The sequence below is a fragment of the Corvus cornix genome, chromosome 6 (genome assembly GCF_000738735.6).
Source record: "Corvus cornix cornix isolate S_Up_H32 chromosome 6, ASM73873v5, whole genome shotgun sequence".
Taxonomy (NCBI): domain Eukaryota; kingdom Metazoa; phylum Chordata; class Aves; order Passeriformes; family Corvidae; genus Corvus; species Corvus cornix.
The window spans coordinates 27,276,699-27,297,670 of record NC_046336.1 but is presented as its reverse complement, the minus strand read 5'-3'; the positions used below and the strand labels follow the sequence as shown (position 1 = coordinate 27,297,670).

The following is a 20,972-nucleotide window of genomic DNA, read 5'->3' as shown; positions in this document are numbered from 1 at the left end:
TATTTTATTTACATGGGTTTGTTCCATTCAAATCTGTCCATGTCCACACGTACGGATTGGTTTTTTTATTTTCTTTTCAATATTTATCACTGAATAAGTATTTTGATTAACATTTTGGAGATTGTTACAATTAAGTCAGTTGACTGTTTTCTTGTCTTCAAGGTATGAAGTCTTGAATCTTTTGAAATCTGTAGCAAATTCTCTTTCACATCAGTGCAAATAGACAAAATAGGTGAAATCCTAGTTTGTGTTTAAGACATACATTAAGTTCCATTTTTATGTGCAGCATAGTTTTAGTCCTTTCCTGTTTGCTAAATCAAAGATATGTAAGTATTTAAGATGGAAACTGTGACTCCACAGCTTTTAATGAGGTAATTCTGGTACCCACTGTGGCACAGGGAAAATGTCACAGTATTGAAATTCAGTGACAAATTAGCTGTGATGGATAATATATAGCTACTCTGCTACATAGGCTGTGTATTTGATAGTCTACTAGCAAATTGGAAGAATTTACATCATAAAATGCATCAAGAAGGAAGAACTCATCTGAATCTGAAATGCATATTACGATGGAAGAACTTCTGCAAAACTGTTGCAAAACTTAGCGTAAGGATTTGAAACCCAGAATTGCAAACTGGATGATTATTTGCAGGAGCTCACTCACTGTGTACATAATTGTAGGTGAAACTCCATAAAGGAGAAAATACTGATTCCTTGCTTTTGTTATGGGCTGCATTCAATTTTGAGGTTTGTGGGTATAACAACCAGCTTCTGTCTCAGCTAATCAAACAAAATATTCAGCTGAATTAAGACACCATCATCTAGACTATTGGGGTATCAAATTCAGAAGTACCAAGCACTCATTCTAGGTGCTGATGAGTATAACTTGTCAAATCAGTGCTTCTGAGAGAAGCAAAAGAAAATACGAGATAGAATGGCTGAAAGAGAGAAAATTTGCACAGTGGATGGTAAATATGCTTAGGAAAAAAAGCTGAGAGAGAGAATTTTGAAGGGCTAAGGTTGGCTGAAAAAACAGCTGTAGAACTGTAAGGTTTCTTTTGTTATTTGATACTTGTGGTCAGGAGGGAGTGATTTGGGCATTATTTGTACCTTGAGCAAGAGAATCACCGAATTCCATCACCTTGATAGGAGTAATTTGTAAGAACATAGAAGTGTGGCAATATATTTATGAGATAGGTCTAAAGAACTACATCCATTATGTTCCTAGGCCACTGCTCATGTCAAGACAACTATGTACAGTGATACCCTGATTTTTAAAAAACCTGCTAACATGGCCCCCTTTGTCTGCCTGTAAGAGATGAGCGATTTTTCTCAAATTTGAGTGAGGTGGTGGAATACATTAGTAGTTCAGTAGGTTACTTAAATGGTCACAGGATACAAGACTAGATTATTACCATTAATTTCAATGTATTTGATGAAATTTATCCATGCTCAAAGACTTTGTGACAGGCTCTTCACAGCCATTTCAGTCCTGGGTGCCACATTTCCTACCACTGGCATCACTGGGAGCAGTACTGAAGTGCTGTTTAACACCTGGGGTAAATTTCAGTCAAGCAGGACCAACATTGCATTGCAGTCTGAACTGCACAGTGGAAAAGGCTGAACAAATGTCTTTTTTTTTCTTTGCATAACTGTGCTTTTCCCTCAGTAACCCAGCCTGCTACTATGTTTGCAGCTGCAGGTTCAAACATAGTAGGTTTTATGCTCTACAAGTAAATGCTCGCCTTCTTAAGATGCTTCTTGTTTTATTTAATTTAACTCTTTAACTAGTACCCCTATTGAGCATGTCCCGGTGGCTCCCAGTTCTGCTGCTCCTGCACTACACGCTTCAGCACCTCAGCCTGCTGCTGCTGCTCAAAACACAGCCAGCCCGATGACAGCACCAGCCACCACCTCAGTAGTGCAAGAGTCTTTCTCCTCCTCCTTCCAAAGGTAATGCTCCATTGCTTTATACCCCCTCTGGCTTTGGAAATGCTGCATACACATTCTTATCTTAAGAATGTAGTATGAAGAGCTGTAACCTGGTTTATATGCTTTTATATATTTTGGAGGGGGGGAGGGGAGGTGTTTTGGGTTTTTTTGGGGGGGGTTGTGGTATGTTGTTCATGTTTGCATAGACTTTGCAAAATAAAACTGCCCTAAAAATGTAACTCCATTTTCAGAAAGCGAGTCTAGGCTTAAAATTAGAAATGTTTTTACACCACTTGTAATAAAACCAAAACAACTCCTCATGATAGTTACAGTGAATGAAGATTCTTTTAATGGTGTTTCTGCAGTAGAACAAGAAATGGAAGATTAGAAAATGTCATTTAATCTCATGATTGTGCTTACTGTATCACAGCAGATATCAGTAAAACATGGTAGGCATTTGATGATTGACTTGCTCTATAAATTAAGTCAATTAATTTCTATTGGATTTATATAATATTTTCTTTCCTAATGAGAATTAGCCTTAGAGGTGAAGTAAGTTTCAAGGACATGCATTCCTAACACTTGTAGCACAGTGGGAGTTACAGTTGTATATTAAAAGCTGTCAGACAGCTTGTGTGGAAATGTGTGGGATTTATACAGCTGTCACTTACATTACAGTAATTTTGGAGGTAGTAAGAGTGAATTCTTTTGGTACATAATATTCTTTTATCTTTGGGGTTTGCTACATGAATATTCTGAAAATATGTATATTTTAGCATGCTTAAAAATCCAAGGAAAGCCACACTTCCAGTAATAGAAACTATTTTAAATAATTGAGACCTCAGAGGTACCATATTTTATGTGTGTATAAATGGAATTGGAAATGTCTTGGCTCTGCTTCTTGATTAATTTTTGCTAGTTGATTTTGCATTATGTACATATACCAACTAATTAGTTTCTCACTTCGGTCAGATTTTACCTAACCATGACCTACCAGAATGCAGTGGTTTTATTCCAGTGCAAGAAAATCCATCAGTCAGGCAGCAAAGGAGGTTTGAATAAGGTATTATGCTCTAATTCAGAACTGGCTGTGAAGTACTTGCACATGAAATAATGATAAGGTTTAAGTAATTTTTATCCATTTGTTGAAACTGTAGCATGAAGAACATGTATTACCTAGTATCTGCTTCAAACAGAAAAATGCCTCTACTAAACTAATCATTCCGATGACTTCTGTTTTAGATAGGACAATCTTCTGTCTGGGACTGCTTGCATAGTAAAATTTTTATCTTGTATTTAGACTCAAACATCTTCAGATCTTTCAGATAAAAGCATGTATCATTGACAAAGGTCCTGTCTTGTAATATTGTCTTCCTTAGTTACTGATAGAGTCTGGTTTTAAAATTTTTCCATAATGTGTGCATTTTGTCTTGTGTTCTGTAGGAATGTGCTTGGTTGTGCTATTCTGTAAGTCTGCAGATGTATGCTACAGAAAACCTGTTCCTGGTAACTATGCAGCAGTCTTCCTGTATTTGAATCCTGCCAGAGCTTCATTCTGATGACATGATTTGTGTCCCTGTTAAATCATTTTGTTCATGCTTTCATGCTTTTATGTGTCTTCTGCAGAGTTCTTGCAGCCCCCAGCTCTCTTTCCCAGCCTAAGCCTTTCCATGCGCCCAAGAACATGTCATTAGCAGCTTCCACTATTTCATCTGCTATCTCATCTCAGTCTAGGTATATCTGTAAAGCTCTCTTCTTTTAACTTAATTTGTTTTGATTTTGTATTATGCTCTCTGATATGCGGTTTTCAGTTTCTGAAGGGATTGACTTGGCAGAGACCACTGAAAAGCACGATGTGTTTAAAGCAATAGCCCCTTCCTTATCTTCCATGTGACAACCCAGCTAGGAAACAACAGAGTTTTAGATGTAGGATATGTGACCACAAGGTCCTCTTGGAACAGAGGTATTTTAGCTGGTTGGTTTGTGCTGCTTTTGCCATCCTGAAATGAAAATACTTGTCTAGAGACACTGGGTGAGAATGATGGACCTTTTTTTTTCTTGGTGAAAACACAGGATCACAGGAATCACTAGAAAGAGAGAGTGCTGCTGTACTGCCTCAATTCCAAGCCTTTTCACTACTTTCATACCATTTTAACAACACTAACAGAGGAAAAAGCAGTAGATCTTAAGACTCACTTGAACACAGTCTTCAGAAACAGTGAAAAACTAAATCAGCAATACATTTGAGACTGTAATTATCCATGTATCTCCTACCATTATATAAAAAAATAGTTAGGAATTACCCAAAGGTGATATTTGAAATGGACAAAGTGCACAAGTTTGAGGGCTTCACACCAAGTATAATGGTCCTTCTCAAGAGAATCACAGAACAGTTAAGTGCTTGGCACAGGCAGTACTTAATAGCAGTTTGGTTGGCTTCACATCACTGAAACCAATGCAAAAATGAAATAGCTACTGAACAAACATCAGAAGAGTTTTCAGTTTTAGGATGTAAACATCTCTGTTCACAGCCATGGGAATTACACAGGGGAAGTAATTCCAGTATGGAGTTGATAAAACATAAGAAATAAAATTAACTGCTGATGAGTGGAAGTACACCAATTTTAAGTTTAGTTTCAAGAAGCCCCTTGGACTCAGGTAAGGTTCCTTGCTTTCTAAGCAATAATAACTGTGCATATTTGAGCTTGATTAAACACTGGCATGCAAAACCTATTATTTCTCTTGAGCTACAGAAAAGACTTGATTTTGGGGTTTCTCTCAGCTGGAGACTGAAATGTCTCCATCAGTCAGAAGATGAAATTAAATGGAAGCTTTGGTGACTACTCTGGCCAGACAGAGCACATCTATTAATGTTTCATCAGTCTACATCTTAGAACCCATCTAAATCTTTCATAAGAGCTGTGTTTTCATTCCTGCCTTGGACATCATGGAATCATAGAATGGATTGGGCTGGGAGGGGTCTTAAAGATCATCTAGTTTCATGGGCAGGGACAAGTTAAGCAGCAATTATGCATAATTTACATATAAACAGCTAATAAATTACTACGAAGATAGCCAGTACTTGCTGACACTACTTGCATGTCTGTCATAGAGCTAACCTAATGCTATTTCTTGACTGAGCTTTTTTCCATTTCCCTTAAATTTCATATCCATTTAATGGGAGAAGGGAAGCAGTGTGAGGCCTAGAAACTATAAACTCATTTGTAGTTACGTACCAATATGGACTAATCAGTGTGAAACAAAATTTTAATGAGTAAGGAGGATAAAAAGATGACCTTGAGGTACTGAGACATTTGAATTGAAAGTAAATTAGTAAATTAGGTTGGCATAGACCATTGCCCCTTTTCCTGCCCCTTTGAAAGGAAGTGGGTTGTCTGGGAAGGCTGTGTCTCCATTCTTGAAGGTTTTCAAGACATCACTGGCTAAAACATGGAGCAACCTGGGCTGACCTCAGAGCTGGCCTTGCTTTCAGCAGGTTAGATGAGATTCTTTCTCAGACCTCTTTCAGCCTCAAAGATTCTTTGAAACTATGGAAAAACAGCTGTTCATTTCAGAAAGCAGTGCTTTAATCAGACTCCTAAAACCTCTTGCTGGCACCTGGCAATGATTTCAGTCACAGATAAAAGACCTACAGCATATCAACTTTATACACGGCTGCTTTGTCAATGGATGACGCAATTGTGATGCTGTCATCTGCTTCCTGCTGTTACCAACAGGCAAATGTTACTGTCTTTGCTTCAGCAAGCCTTGGGACATAACTGCAAATCAGAGACTTGTAGGACCTGTAAAAATTTGGTTCCCTGATAATCAGGTACAAGAAACAAACTCTGGTTGGTTGGTTGATTTTGGATGACTGTCTTGCAGCTGGAATAGATTCTTTATCTTGGTGCACTACTTCCATGTTTGTTTTAAAAACTGTTGTGTATTATAGCTAGTGTATTCAAACATAAGGGACTAAAATTGGCTTCTAAATTAATTTATGATTCAAATTTTTGAGCATCTGATAGTTTTAATTTAGAAATCAAGCAGTGTGTTAGCATGCCAAAATACAGACTTAAAAACCCAGTTTCAGCTTGACATATACCAGAGGAGTATTGAGCTTTTAATATAATTTCATTTCAAAATAAAATATGGATGACTTAGTTACAATACTGTTTTACAGGATGGGGATATTCTCAGGTGGATGAGGCTGAGATTTTACCACCATTATTCCAGTGTTTGGGGTTTTTTTCCTTTTAGATGCTTTAAAAAGATTCACCAAGAAAACACAGGAGGATTTCTTGATCAATATCCTTAACTATTTAAATCTGATTTTAAACTTCAGTAGATCCAGTTCTATAGTGACATTGCTTTTGTGAGCATATGCATAACACTTAACATGAGTAAAACCTTCCTTCCTAAACAGGAGTGTTTTTGAAGTAAATCACTAATCTTTACTTGATTGTGTTACTCTTACTTTTACATCTGCAGTGAAATCTGACTTATTGTTACCTGTTCCACTTACAATCTTACTTAAAAGAAGCAAGCATAGCATGAGAGTTTTAAATAAGCTTGAAGCTCTTTAGGGATGGGTTATTCCATCCAGAGGGTTAAAGCAGGGCACCCCATGAGACAGCACTCTGGGAATGCAAAACCAGGAGAAACAATGGAAAGAGTTACAATTATGCTTCTAAAAGTCAAGTGTAGCTTCTCTGATCCTGAGATTTTAATCCAAGCGCTGTGTCCATGATAAAGGGAAGAAAAACTCTTCTCCAGAAGTTAGGAAAATAACTGGCATAAGGCAGACTCCTGGTGATTCTGGGAAATGTGGGCTGTGCTCCTGTGGGATGAGACTGATGTCATGTAGCCCTGCAGTGCCCTGCAGACAGGAGCTCAGTTCATTCTGAATCCTCGTGTTTCTCAGATCATACACTGTGCAGGCTTTCAAGTACTTCCTGTATTTGCATAAATGACTCATTTATGTTCTGAAATTACGCTGTTTCCCCAAGAAAAAAAAAATCTACCTGTATACCTAAGACACTGTAACAGTAGAAAGGTTCTGCAAGGCAAAAGTTGAATGGTTTTACTTCAACTATGCCAGCCTGTCCTTTCTGTGGGGTTGTCCGAGCTGCCTCATAAGCTGGGGCACTTCCCTGATCTTTGGCCTCTGGTTCATTCGAGGTTTGCTCTTCAGATTTGATGCAATTTTAACTTATGACACTGAGAAAAATCCCTCGTATTTATTTTTTTGCGTTAATAAAAATAATTGGAGTTCCACAGTCCAATAACAAGACCAGATGAGAGTGACGTATGGAACAATATACTCAGCTCATTGACTGATGCTACCACTCTTCAGGTTTCACTGTGATTCCCAGCTTAAATAAGAAAACAAAATGTAATGAAATACTCATCTTATAGGATTATAAATATGTACATGTTGTTTACTTTAGCACTTAAGAGCACTTCTCATTCATAGGAAATTCATGGTAGGACAAGATATCCCAATCTTCTGTGTATATTTTTTTCAAATACAACTTTTGTCTCATTTTAGTTTCAACCGGCATTCTTCCACCTCCATCAGCTACCAGTCAAAGCAGAGGTATAAAAATGTTTTGTGCAGCTACTCTACCTTAAAAGCACTTAACAAACCAGTTTATTGCTACTAGTAGGCATCTAGTGAAGCGATAACATAAAAATGATCTGCTTAAAAATATTTACTCTTTCTTTTTCTGACAACTAATAGTTTTCAAAGATGGTATTTAATTTGCTGCCTGTCACGTGCCATTGACTGCTACCGATAAATTCAATAAGGTTGCTTTCACTGCTTTTCGAGATGCCAGTGCTTCTTGATCCATTAAAGCATCTTTGATCCTTATGACATCTTTTTATTCTTTCTTAATTTCCTTCTTTCTTTCTAGTTTCTTTATTTTTGGTTCTTTTATTCACATGCTATTTTGTTTTCTTCTATCAGCAGAAATTCTGATGAATCTTTAACTTCACTAAACCCTTAATGACGTAGTGTAACCATTTATTTCTCTTTGACAAGCCTTCTTATCTTCCTTACTGTATTTAATACATTTCATGCACATGTAATAGGGTTCAGTGCTTCTTTTAATTTTGCTATGATTTTGGTACTATGAATGGGGTGGAGGGAGGGGGGGGGTGTTTTTGTTTTTTTCAGCTTCATTTCCCTGAACACAAGGAAATCTGTGGTATGGTTTTACTGTGATATTACATTTGGGAAACACTTGAATTCTGAATAACCATTTTTCTTCATGTATGTCTAAGTATTACTAATCTGGTTCAGACCTTCTTTATTTATTTTGTGCATTAAGAGAGATTCAGATGAGTCTTTCTAACCATTGGACCTGTGTACCTGGGAGTAGACTTTCCTGACTGGATGACATTTTCAGCTTAAGGCTCTATGACACGTTATTTTAAAATCTTTTAACCCACATTGTAAATATTGGGCACTGAGCTGTCTAGTTTACCCTGAAAAGCAGATTTTAAAACAAGGACAAGTCTTTAGATGGTGTGTTTAGCTGATGGCATTTTGAAAGCTGTGTGTGAAGCCAGTGTGCCCACAGTGTCTGTGTCCCTGTGCTATGGTAGGAGCAATGGCCTCTGTCCAGTGACCCCAAGCACAGTGCTGTCTTAGGCACCACAGAGGAGGTATCATCAGGAAATAGATGGTAAGAATGGAAAACAAAAAGGTTTGCTGTGCTTAGAACAGCTTTGGCAGTTACAAAATCACAGCACAGTTCACAACAGAATTTACAGTGAATACAAACCCACTAAAAGAGTTTATCTTGGAGAGTCCTGTTCACTCATGGTATAGTGGACCCAAATCCAGCCCTAAGCCCTAGACTAGGTACAGAAATAATTAGCTATAGCCATTGTAGCAATAGCTAAGTTTCTAGCTTTTGCTAAATAGACAAAATAAATTAGCCTGAGGCAGCAATGCTATGAAAACTAGATCTATAGTAGAAACATTGTCAGAGCAGCAAAAAGCCATGTTGTGAGGACAGGTCTATTTTGTTCAAAATTGAAAGTTTCCATCTCAGAATGTTTTTTACCTGTACTGGAAGACATCTGCTGGGTTTGCCATGTAAGATTATTAAGTGTTTTCTCCAGATGGCATCTCTTTCCACTGTTAAAGAAAGTAAAGTCAAGATGGACCAATAGTCTGGCAAAGCTTCTTTTCATATGCTGACAGATGTTTTCCTATAGACAAACCCACTATGGAAATAACTCCTAAACTGTCAGCACAAATACACAGGGATCTGGTTCATAGGGAGAGTGAAACTGAAGGGAAAAAGAAAGCAAAACTATGTTTTCAGGGTGAGTAAGAATGATGTTCTGTAGTGAGTAGGTTTTTCTTACTGCACATATCTCATTTTCTGTTGCTTCCCTTCTTTGTACTTCTTTATTCTCTCTTGCTTGCTTTGATTGTGATGCTCTTCTGCAGTCTGTGAAGCACAAACACTGCAAACAGAATAATCCCAAGTAACTGGCAGATAGAAGAGGCCTATTTTTTAATGTGTTATTGTAATCAAACTGAGAATCACCATCTAAGCCATAAAATAGAGAAAAACTGCTTCTTACTGATGTTTGGAATCCTGAGCGAGTGTTTTTATTCTAAGAATGCAATGAAGTGCATCATAATATTACATATCATATGTTTTTTCTGTAGGGTGAATCTGAACATCAAGAAGATTAATGTAAATATTGGGTTCAGTCTAAATAGGGAAAAGAGTTTCAGAAAAAAATTTAAAGGTCACTACAATATTTTTAAAAGAGTATAACAGTACATAAACACTAATTAGCATTTGTAGTAATAGCAGTAATTGTGCTGGGCAAGTATATTTTAAAGTCCAGATATCCCTCATTGATTTATCTTAGACAAGACCAGGCCTTTTTGTTTGCAGAGGAACAGAAAACACAAACTTTGTATGCAGCTTTCTGAAGTCTGATCCCGTGTTAAACTGAGAGTTTCAAATTTGTCATATTCCCTCAGCAAGCTATTTTCTGTAACAGCAATCACAAACTTGCTATTAGTTAAAATCCTTATTTGACTAATTTTTCTTTCCAAAGAATTGTCCAAGCCTTCCTTAGCAATGCTAAAGACTGATGAATCTCACAGCATTCTTTCTGTAGTTCTCACAGAAGATTCCTCTTGGAGTTCCCTGGATGCTGCCAGATCTGTTACTTCATGATCAGAAACTTTTGCTGTTTGTAAAGTTGTTCACACCTACATTTTGCTTTTAGAAACACAACCCAGTCATATACACCAATGCCAGTTTCTGGAAGCTACAGTGAAAGTCCTGCTCCTTCTGCTGCTTCAAAAATGAGAGTTGTTACTACTGCCAGCATAAAGCCCTCTGTCTACCAGCCAGGTAAGGAACTTTCAAAGTACTGAAAAGATTTGGAAAAAAAATGCTCACACATTTCTTTTAGAAAAAGAAAATGTCAAGAGCACGCATTTTGGACACAGACATATCAGAAAATATTTATATAAATGGAACTAAATGTTGCTAGTTTTGCCTCAGGTTGTTTGAAGATTAAGGATTACATTGTATTTGTATTCTGCTTCAGAGTTAAAACGTGGAACAAACAGAGGGAAAAATAAAAGCAAGGGAGAAGTCTAATAAAGAATGTGTAGCCTGATTTTTCAGAAGAAATACATTTGAAAAATAACACAGTGTATCCAATTAGGAGCCCAGTGACACCAGAGAATTGATAAAATAGCTAAAGAATGCACAGTTCAGGAAGGAGGTAAAATAAGTGGAGTTTGCTTGAGTAGGATATATTTTCAAAATAGATAAGATATATACTGAATTTCTCAAACTTAGGCTTATATTTGAAATGAAGAATGAGGTATTAAAGCACTTCATAATGCTGTTCAGTTTCCCAGAGATCTAATAACTGAAGGAATATATTTGGTTACTCATTCATTTGGAAAATACGCTCCTTGATATTATTTAAATTCCCTTGGTATTAACGTGTTACAAATGGACTGAACTTCTAAAACCATTGATGACCAAAATGTGAACCTTCAAACTGGATGAATTAAATGAGGCAGCAATATAAATCTAAGTGTAGTTCTGTTTCAAATTAAGGTTTTTCTGATCTTGGCAAGAGAATTAAAAAGTTGATTTATATCTTTACAGTCAATTAAATATGAAAAGGCCAAGAATTCTAACAGTCTTAAACTCTGTCTTCTGTAATGTTCTATTTCTGGATCTACTGAAATTAAACAAACATAGGAATTTTAGTTAGACATGAAGCAGACAGACAAATCAATTGATCTTTATATTTGAGACATAAAGGTAGAAAAAGTCAAGTCAGAGCTCTCATGAGCTATATAAGGGTCTCAAAGTAAATAAACCTTCAGCTTCTCCTCATTTGCTTTTGGTTAATGCATCAGTGTATACCATGTTCTCACTCAAGGCAAATGCTATTATTTTTGACTTGAAAAGATGATGACAGCAGGTTTATTTCTATAATGCAGAAGAGAGCAAACTGTGGCAAGTCAACATACCTCCTGAATACACTGACTGATGTTAAGCCCTGTGCTCATTTGGGGAGGTATAAACTCCAGTTCAATATACAAACCTGCTGCAGAAATATATCTGCAGCTCTTTCCAGTCATTGGCTGGATCTGGTAAAGTCAAAGCTGGCTGTTGGATTCAACTTGGATTAAGAGGAAAGACTTTTGTTTTCTCCTGGGTTGGGTATCTTCTTTGCAATTCCTTACATTGCTGGTTTTCCTTTGCAATTCCTTATGTTGCTGCTTTTGAGCCTCATTGCCTCAATAAAGGCTTAAATAGTTGGCAGAGAAAGAAAAAGTCCCCCTTTACTGTTTAGAGTTTGAAATATCCAGTAAGGGATTCTAAAATACCTTCATAATTGAACCCTAAAGTGACTCAGGTACAAGAGAAACTCCAGACAGAGATTTTAGTGAAGATGTTTGGGTTTTGTTTTGGTACCTTTCTAAAGGGTTGTATATTTGATGTAGTAGCACTTCAGAGTGGTTTTGGAACCTGAGCTGGCCTCGAAGACAGTTGCAGTCCTGAGCAAATAGGAAATTGCTGCTTGGGAAGAAATGGAGGAAATGGCATTTCCTGTCACAGATGGGAAAATCAATAGTGCTTAGAAACAAACCACCAAGATAGTTACAAAACTTCTCACCCAACTTTGTAATTGACTGGCTTCCCTTGGAAGTGTGGGGCAGAAACTTCCAGATTAATAAACAGGCTCATATATCAAATATAGAGACACCTGAATCAGTCACTGAGAGGATTTACAAGGCTATTTTAATCTGTCAGATTGAAAAAAAAACCAAACAAACTGAAACAAGTCTCAAAATGAAACTGCATTGTTGAGTATGTGGCTCAGGTGGAATTTATCACACAGTCTACACTTTCCCTTAGCTAACTCAGGTGGGAAATTTTCTGCTGCTAAAGATCTTTAGTTTTTTCCAATAGGGAAAGCTGTGAACTCTGAAATCTTCTCCCTAAATTTCATAACCCAATTTTTAAAAGGAGTGTAGACTTCTCTTCTGAACAAGGCCCACTAGATGGCAGAACATACCTGGGTATTCCTTTCCCGTAGGCTTTCCCAGACTAGGATAGCCTTTCACATATCCCAAGTAACTCCTACACCAGTTCTTTACCACGAAGTAACATGATACCTAAACGTCAGAAAGCAGATCTTTCCTTTTAAATCCCGAAGTCCATCTGGGCCTACTTGTGTATGCAAAATTGGTCAAGCATAAAGGCCTGATCTACTCTTTTAGGAATTGGGAGAAAGATTCCCACAGTTCTTAATGAACTTTACATTGACTCCTAAGCATCTTCAATACTAAAACAGCAGCTTCCACACCATTATTTCATTTTTAGTTCCCCTGAGTAAGAATAGTGTCTCCCTATAAAACATCATCTGTACCAGTATATGGGAAAACTTTGGGCTTCAAGGATGTGGCCACTAAGTGTAGAACAAGCCAAATCAGTTGTGGTTGTTAATTTCATTTGTTACTGAAAATACTAAAGAATAGCACTTATGTGATCCACTAACAAAGGAAAAAAAAAGAAAAAATATTCTCACGGTGCAGGTCAGTGTGTGACCAAAGCATTTGAGACTGTAAATCTTTGCTTTAGTAAATGAGTAAAGTAATGTGCCTTTTTGTCTGGAGAGAAAATAACCATTGACCATACATGAAGAGCTGAGGGGGAGAATTCCAAATTCCCCAGAAGCAAGGAATTGGCTTGTTCCTATTGCTGTTAAGAGAGACCTCTTCTCCTGTCATTCTCTCAGGATAACAATAAGTCCTTTTGTTCTTTCCTGCTCTAAGAGAATGTGAGGGCTGAGAGGAACAACGTGATAGAGGCTATGTTACTGAATTATTTGAAGTATTCATTTTTTAACAGTTATAGTCAACTCATACAATGCTGTTATTTTGAGAATATATTCTCTGATATACTGAATCTCAGTACTTTTTTAGTACTTTTTTAGCAGCCCCTTTTTTTCTGCTGCATGTATGTTGGAAGACTTTTTGAAATACATAAACGTTCAAGGTGAATGCATATGGCAGTAGCTACTAAGACAAAATAGTTGTTCATATAAGCTTAGGGATGTAGTTCTAAGAAAATAAGATAGTTCCCTTTTAATAACAGTTGCTAAAATCTCAAAGGTAGTGAAATCTTTCTAATACATTGCAGTGGTACTATTTTGAAGCAATAGTAATTGCAGTTTGTTCACAGGGGGAAAATGTATTATAATAAATCAAGCCTGTAAAATTAGATTATAACAGCTGAAAAGAGAACTCAGAGCAGAAGCAAACACCCAGCATTTGTCATTTTGCAATAATTCCTCTGGTACTTCTTTTTAGTAACTGGGGAAAAAAATCCTATTTTGTTGTTTTATTTTACTTTCCTTTATTCTGTTTCTTTATTTTACTGCAGCAAATAGAAAAGATAGGGTGAAAGAAGTAGCAGATAGAGAGAATGTAGTGAAGTAAGCTAGATGTCACCTTACTTAATTAGAGCACCTCATAGGTGGGAGCCTTTTGAACTCACCAATTAGAGATGAAATACTAACTTCTAGTTTTGCCTATCTTAATACCATAATACATAAATAGCAACAGCCTCAGGATCTAAAGAGATTGCATATAAATTCTGTTCTGAAATCTTTAAATACTGTTTACCATTTCCAAGTTAAAAAAAAAAGCCTCAAGCTAAGGTGGGATACAGTTTCATGAAGCAGAAACATTGTTGATGTTGTACCATAAGAAATTTTTATCAAGAAAATGCACTAGATTCAACTCTGACCTCAATAAAAAGGTCCCAAGGATGATCACAGTGGGTTGATATATATGCATTTTAAGCACCTGCAAATTGCCAATAATCAGTGTAAGTTATTATGTGTCAGGGTGTGGGTTAAGGGACGGGTGTTAAGTCGAACATAATCTCCTCACCACTTAATTATTCAGAAAGATCCATGTTACATTCAGAATCCTCTTGGCTGAAATACCTTTCTACCTGCAAGCCCCTTAAACCTGTGCATGTTGTATTTGGTCATTTTCTTGGTGCTGGGATCTGCTGTGCAGAATGTTTGCCTAGACTGCTGGAGAACTGGCTTCTGTTCCCAAATCCGTGCTCTCTCATTTGGGCAAAACACTTCAACTCTCCAGGCTTCTTTTCAATCATTCACTTTGTTTTCCTTGCAAAGGGAAACTGCTTTTAGTGCTCCTGTACTTGGCAAAGTGAGCCTGTTTCTTGGGCAGTAACTTCAGTCCTACATAATGCAAGATCTGACGTTTTGAAAAGAGCAGGGCAGTGGGAAAACTTGTCGGTATGTGCAGGCCCTGGTTCCTGCTTATTTTAATGTGATAAAGCTCCACCCAAGATTAGAGCCTGGTGCACACAAACACGGAGACAGACTGCACTGAAGGTTTTATGAGCTAGTCAAAGGGTGGAAGAGAGAAAGGATGATACTCTGTTTTACACACAGGAACTGAGGCGCAGAGACACTTTGCTTTGCTCAAAGTTATACAGGAAGTTTGCGGCAGAGCCAAGAACCGAACTGAGATCAGTCATAACCGCAAGTCTGGCCTTCCTCTAAGTGCTTTTGGCTTTATCTTGCTGGTCATGTGAGCTGAGTTGGCTCCCTCAGTATTGCTTCCAGTGCTCTCTATCTCTGTGTTCCTTGTGGGAGCCTGTTTTTCTTCAAAAACCTAGGAATAAGCCTACAAATGATAGATAACAGTGAAACCTGTAAAAAATGTTGTGTTTTAATTAATATAGTGAGATCAAAAGTTAAGCATAACTTATTGAAATTCTCGAGAATTCCGTCTAAAACTTTACTGTATTACCTGGCTTTTCTATTTTTAACCTGTCTTGAACAGAATATACGTCAGTCTTTGAAATTATCACAGAATTGTCATATCCATTCCTACTAGAAAATGAAGAGATGATCTTAACAATGGTCTCCATAAAATCTGTAAAAGCCAGTAGGCAGTGATGTCTGTAATGCATGTGGATTAAAAGTCAGTGATTGTGCTGGTACCTTTGGCTTTAGCCCAGAATAAATGAGCAGCAGTGGGACAGGCCATAATTAAGTATCATCTGAAGCTTTTATTGTATGTGTGTCATGGAGTACCCTCTGGTAAATGTTGCTGTATTGACATTAGAAGAAAAAGACTTTAAAATCCTTCTTGGTTTCTTTTGGGATACTTAAAACAGCGCCAGCACCAGTTCATTCCTACACCCCTGCCAACACGGAGCCTGCGAGTCGCCCTCCCTGGGTAACAGATGACTCCTTTTCCCAGAAATTTGCACCTGGAAAATCCACCACCACTGTCACAAAGCACATCCTACCAAGGGGTGCTCCAGTGCCACCTCCTGCCTCAATTTCTGCTTACCCGTCTCCAGTTTCAACTTCTTCCCAGCCCCCTGCATTAGCCCGGGGAACAGTTCAGAGGGCGGAGCGTTTTCCAGCCAGCAGCCGAACCCCCCTCTGTGGGCACTGTAACAGCATCATTCGGTAAGGTCATGGGCCTTTGAAGAGGGATGAAGCAGGAAAAAAAGTATTAGAGAGACTGGTTATTGTACATTAATGTACAGTACCAGAGCCTAAGACTCTGTTAAATTACCCAGCAGGGATGTCTGTTGTCTGCTTCATTAATTTAACATCTCCAGAGCTCATTTTGTTGTTGTGTGGTTCACTTTTTATCACTGCAAAGTTATACATGCTAATTGTTTGGCTCTTGGATGCTGCAGCAAATCACTGCTTGTTTTTAAACAGGTTTCTGATCCTAAGGTAATCCTTTGAAGGAGGTTCATGCAACTTCATTGGGAGAGTTGGGGGGCTGGGGGCAGAGGGATTGTGGAGGGAAAAGGAACAAGGCATCATTTTGGAACAGCAGCCAAATGTAATTGTTGCTTTTGTGTCTGGAGAAAGATAATGCCTATACTCTATTACCAGTGATCATAGCATGCCTCTCCCTTCTCCTCTCCCAATTCATTCTGCTGGACCAGTGCCTACTGTTAGCCTGTGCACTGCTATCCAACTTCAGGTAATCCATGTTTAATGGCAGTCTTCCCCACTAAAAGGAGCTGGTTTGGTGATGTGGAACTGCTGATTATTGCCCTTTATATAATCTGAAATGGAAATATTCCAGTAATAATCACTGTATCTAACTAGAATCACCAGAGTCAATCACCAAAATGAATTCAATGTGTTTGCCACATAATGAAACAGCGAGTTGTCACCTGATAGTCTGACGTTTCTAGAACATGCCACATGCAGTGCTCTCAGAAGGAAAGAAAGCAGGAGACTTTAGGAGCTGTTGTGAGGTGTGGGTGTGTAAGGCTGGAAATTTGCCTGTTATTTCATGCTTCAAATAGTAGCATTATCTTCTGTGCCTTTGGCCTTTTACTCTTGTCTTTGCATCTGCTTGCTAAGACCACTCACAGCTACCCAGATATGAAAACAACTGATTTTTCCAACGGTTGTCTGTAAATGCAGTGTATGGAACCAAACAATAATGAAATGTTTTAACCAATTAGCAGTGTGTTTTGAGTAATGGTCTTGAAAAAGACCACTTCTGTTCGGGCTTCTGAATGTTGTTTTAATATGTATCTCGTGGTTCAAGTAGCTTCTTACACTTGTACATGGGTGTCTGACAAAGTGGGTTTGCAGTCAGGGTCATGACATCTTTTTTTTGCAATACAAATAAGATCATTATGATTGTTTCCAGAGGTCCTTTCCTGGTAGCCATGGGTCGCTCTTGGCACCCAGAAGAATTCAATTGTGCTTATTGCAAGACATCCTTGGCTGATATGTGCTTTGTGGAGGAGCAGAATAGTGTGTACTGTGAGCGCTGCTATGAACAGTTCTTTGCACCAACCTGTGCCCGATGCCGCACTAAGATTATGGGGGTAAGAGAACAAGATTAACCCTTTCTGCAACTGCATGAATCCCTGAAATAGTGAACTAGTTTAGACTGTAAGCAGTCAATGTAGATGTTTTATTATTCCGTCTTTTTAAGATTTATTTCCCAGCTTGTTGAATATTTCAGAATGAGAAACCTATTACTTTATAATAATTTTTATCCATCTGAAGTCTTGGATATTTCTGTACCTTATTGAGCTCAAAGACAAAATATGTAATCCAGTTACCATCTCACTGAGTGTAAAATAAGTAGCACTTTCTGGATAGTACTTTGCTATCTGATACATATTATCTTACTTTTATCTTTCTGTTCCTTATATTTATAATAGAGACTTGAACTGCATTTTTATTTCTTACATGGGATTTAGTCAAAATTTCAGTGGAGAAATCAGTGATGTTGAGAAGAGGCCCACTGCTCTTGCTGCAACTCACTGGTAGTTAGCAGCTCAGCTGTTGAGGAATTCTGCTGGCTTCTTATAGTTAAGGAAATACAGAATAGATACAAAGATCTGAATTCCACAAAGGCAAAAATACATGCCACTTTTGTCTTAAAGGACTCGTGTACAAGTAAATGTACAATTTCATTTGATCTCCACATACCTTAGATGGTAGTGAGGTTGGAATACCATCAGTAATTTTAGCAGTGTTTTTATGCATGCAGTAGTAGTGAATGTATGACATGATCCTCTCAAATAAAGAAGCAAGGAGTCCCACACTGGTTTTCCACTGCTTAGCTGCCACCATTTGACATCTGTCTAAATGTTGGCATTACAGATGCTCTTCTCTGCAACTGCCAATTAGGGGTGGCAGCATCAGACATTGATGGTGAAGCTCTGGCTCCAACCAAGTCTCATTTGCTGCTGCGGCAGAAGTAGTAATTTATAGCAGAGTGCTGACTTAACCTACCTAATGAATGCTGGCACAAATCAGTTTCCCATTATGGATTTTCATCAGGAAAATAGCAAAGATGCCAGCCGCCTCTATTTATATTAATAAGATTTCTCAAGCTATTTTTGCTTCTTACCTCACTGAGATTCATAAATGGATCCAAACCTATTTATCAGCGATAGTTGTTTTGCAAACAGTATCAGAAGTTAATGAATCTCAAATGGTGATTCTCTAATGAGATATATGGCAAATCTAAATTAGACTATTTTGTCTATTCACTCGATTGAAAGCATGGAAGAGGACTTCACTCCATTTTGCCATAATCAATGGACATTAAAAACAATCTTTAAAAGAGAATCCAAGTCTATGTGTATAATTGGAAGCAACATAAAATAGGATCTAGATTCTCAGCTGGTATAAATCAGTGCTGTTTCACTGAAGTTAATGAAGTTAATTTACACCAGTTATGCAGCTGGCCCTTTGAAATCTGGACTATTTGACAGAGATACACGGTCATCATCCTGGGTACATGTAAGATTGACAAATTAGCAAGTAGCTGTGCATCAGAGCCCAGTACAGCAGCTTTTGGACTTGGATGGCTTCTGTATGACAAAAGAATGAAGCAGTAATAGAGATTTCTCCATACGGGACAGAAGTAAGCTGATGAAATCTAGATGTGCTCATCTTAAGAGAACATCAGTTGCACAGAATTAGGGCTTTTTGTGATAAACACATGACCTAGGAACAGACATGCAGATTCATTTTTAGTAATCACATAAATTAAAAGAACCTTTCCTTTTTTAAAAAGATTTTCAGTTTGTGACTCATTCTTGTAAGAAGTGTAAAGAAATTACTACATAATCTAGATTACTTTGAAACAACAGACTTACACCACTTACTCTTGGTCTTAGAAAAACTAAAATTTATTTAACAAATCATACTCTTGCATTGAAGAGTTCATACTGGTCGTGTCAAAACAAAGGAGAAAATAATCAGAATCTTTGTGCAGAATCTCTCCTGCAACAGCGACTGGGCATGTTGATACAAACTGCTGGCTGAACCATGTTGTTTCACTTTGGCAAATACATTGTTCTAGAAAGCTTGCAGTCCTATTTCCTCTTTCTTTCCAAAAGGAGCCCAATTTCTGTCATAATTCTTTCTTTTGAGGAGGGGAATTGGCTGATACAGAGGGGAAGAATTTAGAGCATCTCTGCCTTGTGTTTGTTCTCCAGGAAGAAGTTGCAGGGCTGGCTATTCTGCTGGAGATTTTTGTTGGTTTGTTTGTTTGTTTTACAGGAAGTGATGCATGCCCTAAAACAGACTTGGCACACAAGTTGCTTTGTCTGTGCTGCTTGTAAGAAGCCATTTGGGAATAGCCTGTTCCACATGGAGGACGGGGAACCTTACTGTGAGAAAGGTATGGCAATCCTGACAGGTCTGCACAGTAATCGTGTGCTTCATGTCCATGGAACGTAAGAATAGAGCAGCTGACGAACAAAATAGTATCAGTTACCCATCCAGCATGGATTATGTTTCCACTCTCCACATATTCAAGTGTTTGTGTCTCTGTATTTTGCTCCAGTTTATATGAGAGAATGGCAGAGCACTGGTCTTTGCCTCAGTGTTCACAATGCCTTCCCTCACTTCTTTCCCTTATGATACTTTCTTTTCCTACACATTTTCCCCTGTTCCACTCCACTCCTTGGTGTATTCTGCTCATCAGAAATGAAAGATTAGTCTTCTAGGGCTGCCCACAATCTCTCTCCTGAGTTGCTGGAGCTATGACCTCCGATGCTGCTGCCTCACCCTAGAATTGTTCAACCAACACTTTTGAAAAGATAGCTCTGCACAGATGTGCAACACATGGTAGTGCAGATTTTGCTTCCTGGCTGCTGCAACAGACAAACTGCTTCTTGCCAACTAAGAAAGGCAAAGGCCGTGTTTTCCCAAAATGGTACTTGCCATGCAAATGAGTTGCCTGACATACTTAGGAAGGAGTTAAGGTTTAAGTGGTATTCCCTCTGTATTCCCCTTGTGCATTCAGTGAGCTCCTGGCCTACTTCTCTCTGGTGATTCCTTCCTTATGGTTATGCAATTCAAATTTTACAAGTCAGAGTAGCTCTTGGTGAAGAGTAAAAACCATACAACATGACTGACTAAGTACCCTTTAAAACTGGATACTTTGTCATACCATCTAATGACTCTCATGAATTCCATATACCTTTGGAATTTCCACTAATATTTTTCAGTGTTAAGCCTTTCCAAATCACACCTGATAAAGTAAAGCTGTATTAATCAGCAACTGTGGGGTTTCCATAATGTTCTCTCTTAATGCAGAAAGAACATTAATCCAAGCATGGAAACTTGTAACATTCCCTTGTCATTAGACTCTTTTGTACAACCATATTTGTCCTATGAATAGATTCCACATATATTAAAGCTAATTTGAAAGTAATGTGAGAAACATAACTTCAAATTCCATGGATTTTTTGTTTGTCTTCTACATTTGTGATGATAAATGTCATACTGATAGGGGTTCTGGACTGAGTTTGTATTTAAATAATGAAAGAAGAGAAGGAAATTTCAGTAGGAGTGTTTCAGTAAATGTAGTAGGAAACTGAACAAAAACAATCAAAACATTCATTGTCTGGAAATGTTCTATTTCTCTTGGACTTAATAGGATTACATTAAGAGTTTAT

At 37.8% G+C, this 20,972-nt stretch overlaps 1 protein-coding gene across 12 annotated transcripts in view; it reads left to right on the top strand.

Moving 5' to 3' along the window:
- Positions 1 to 20,972, top strand: part of LDB3 (LIM domain binding 3) — a 116,148-nt gene that overhangs the window by 89,260 nt on the left and 5,916 nt on the right. For 5 of the 12 annotated variants that reach the window (XM_039553729.1, XM_019286648.3, XM_019286653.3 and 2 more), the window contains 6 exons: positions 3,559 to 3,666; positions 7,484 to 7,531; positions 10,201 to 10,328; positions 15,675 to 15,975; positions 17,192 to 17,372; positions 19,570 to 19,690. In XM_039553729.1, the coding sequence (XP_039409663.1) occupies positions 3,559 to 3,666; positions 7,484 to 7,531; positions 10,201 to 10,328; positions 15,675 to 15,975; positions 17,192 to 17,372; positions 19,570 to 19,690 (887 nt within the window). Of the gene's footprint in view, positions 1 to 1,791; positions 1,954 to 3,558; positions 3,667 to 7,483; positions 7,532 to 10,200; positions 10,329 to 15,674; positions 15,976 to 17,191; positions 17,373 to 19,569; positions 19,691 to 20,972 lie in introns of all 12 variants that reach the window. The other 7 variants (XM_039553730.1, XM_019286649.3, XM_019286655.3 and 4 more) reach the window with 5 other exon arrangements.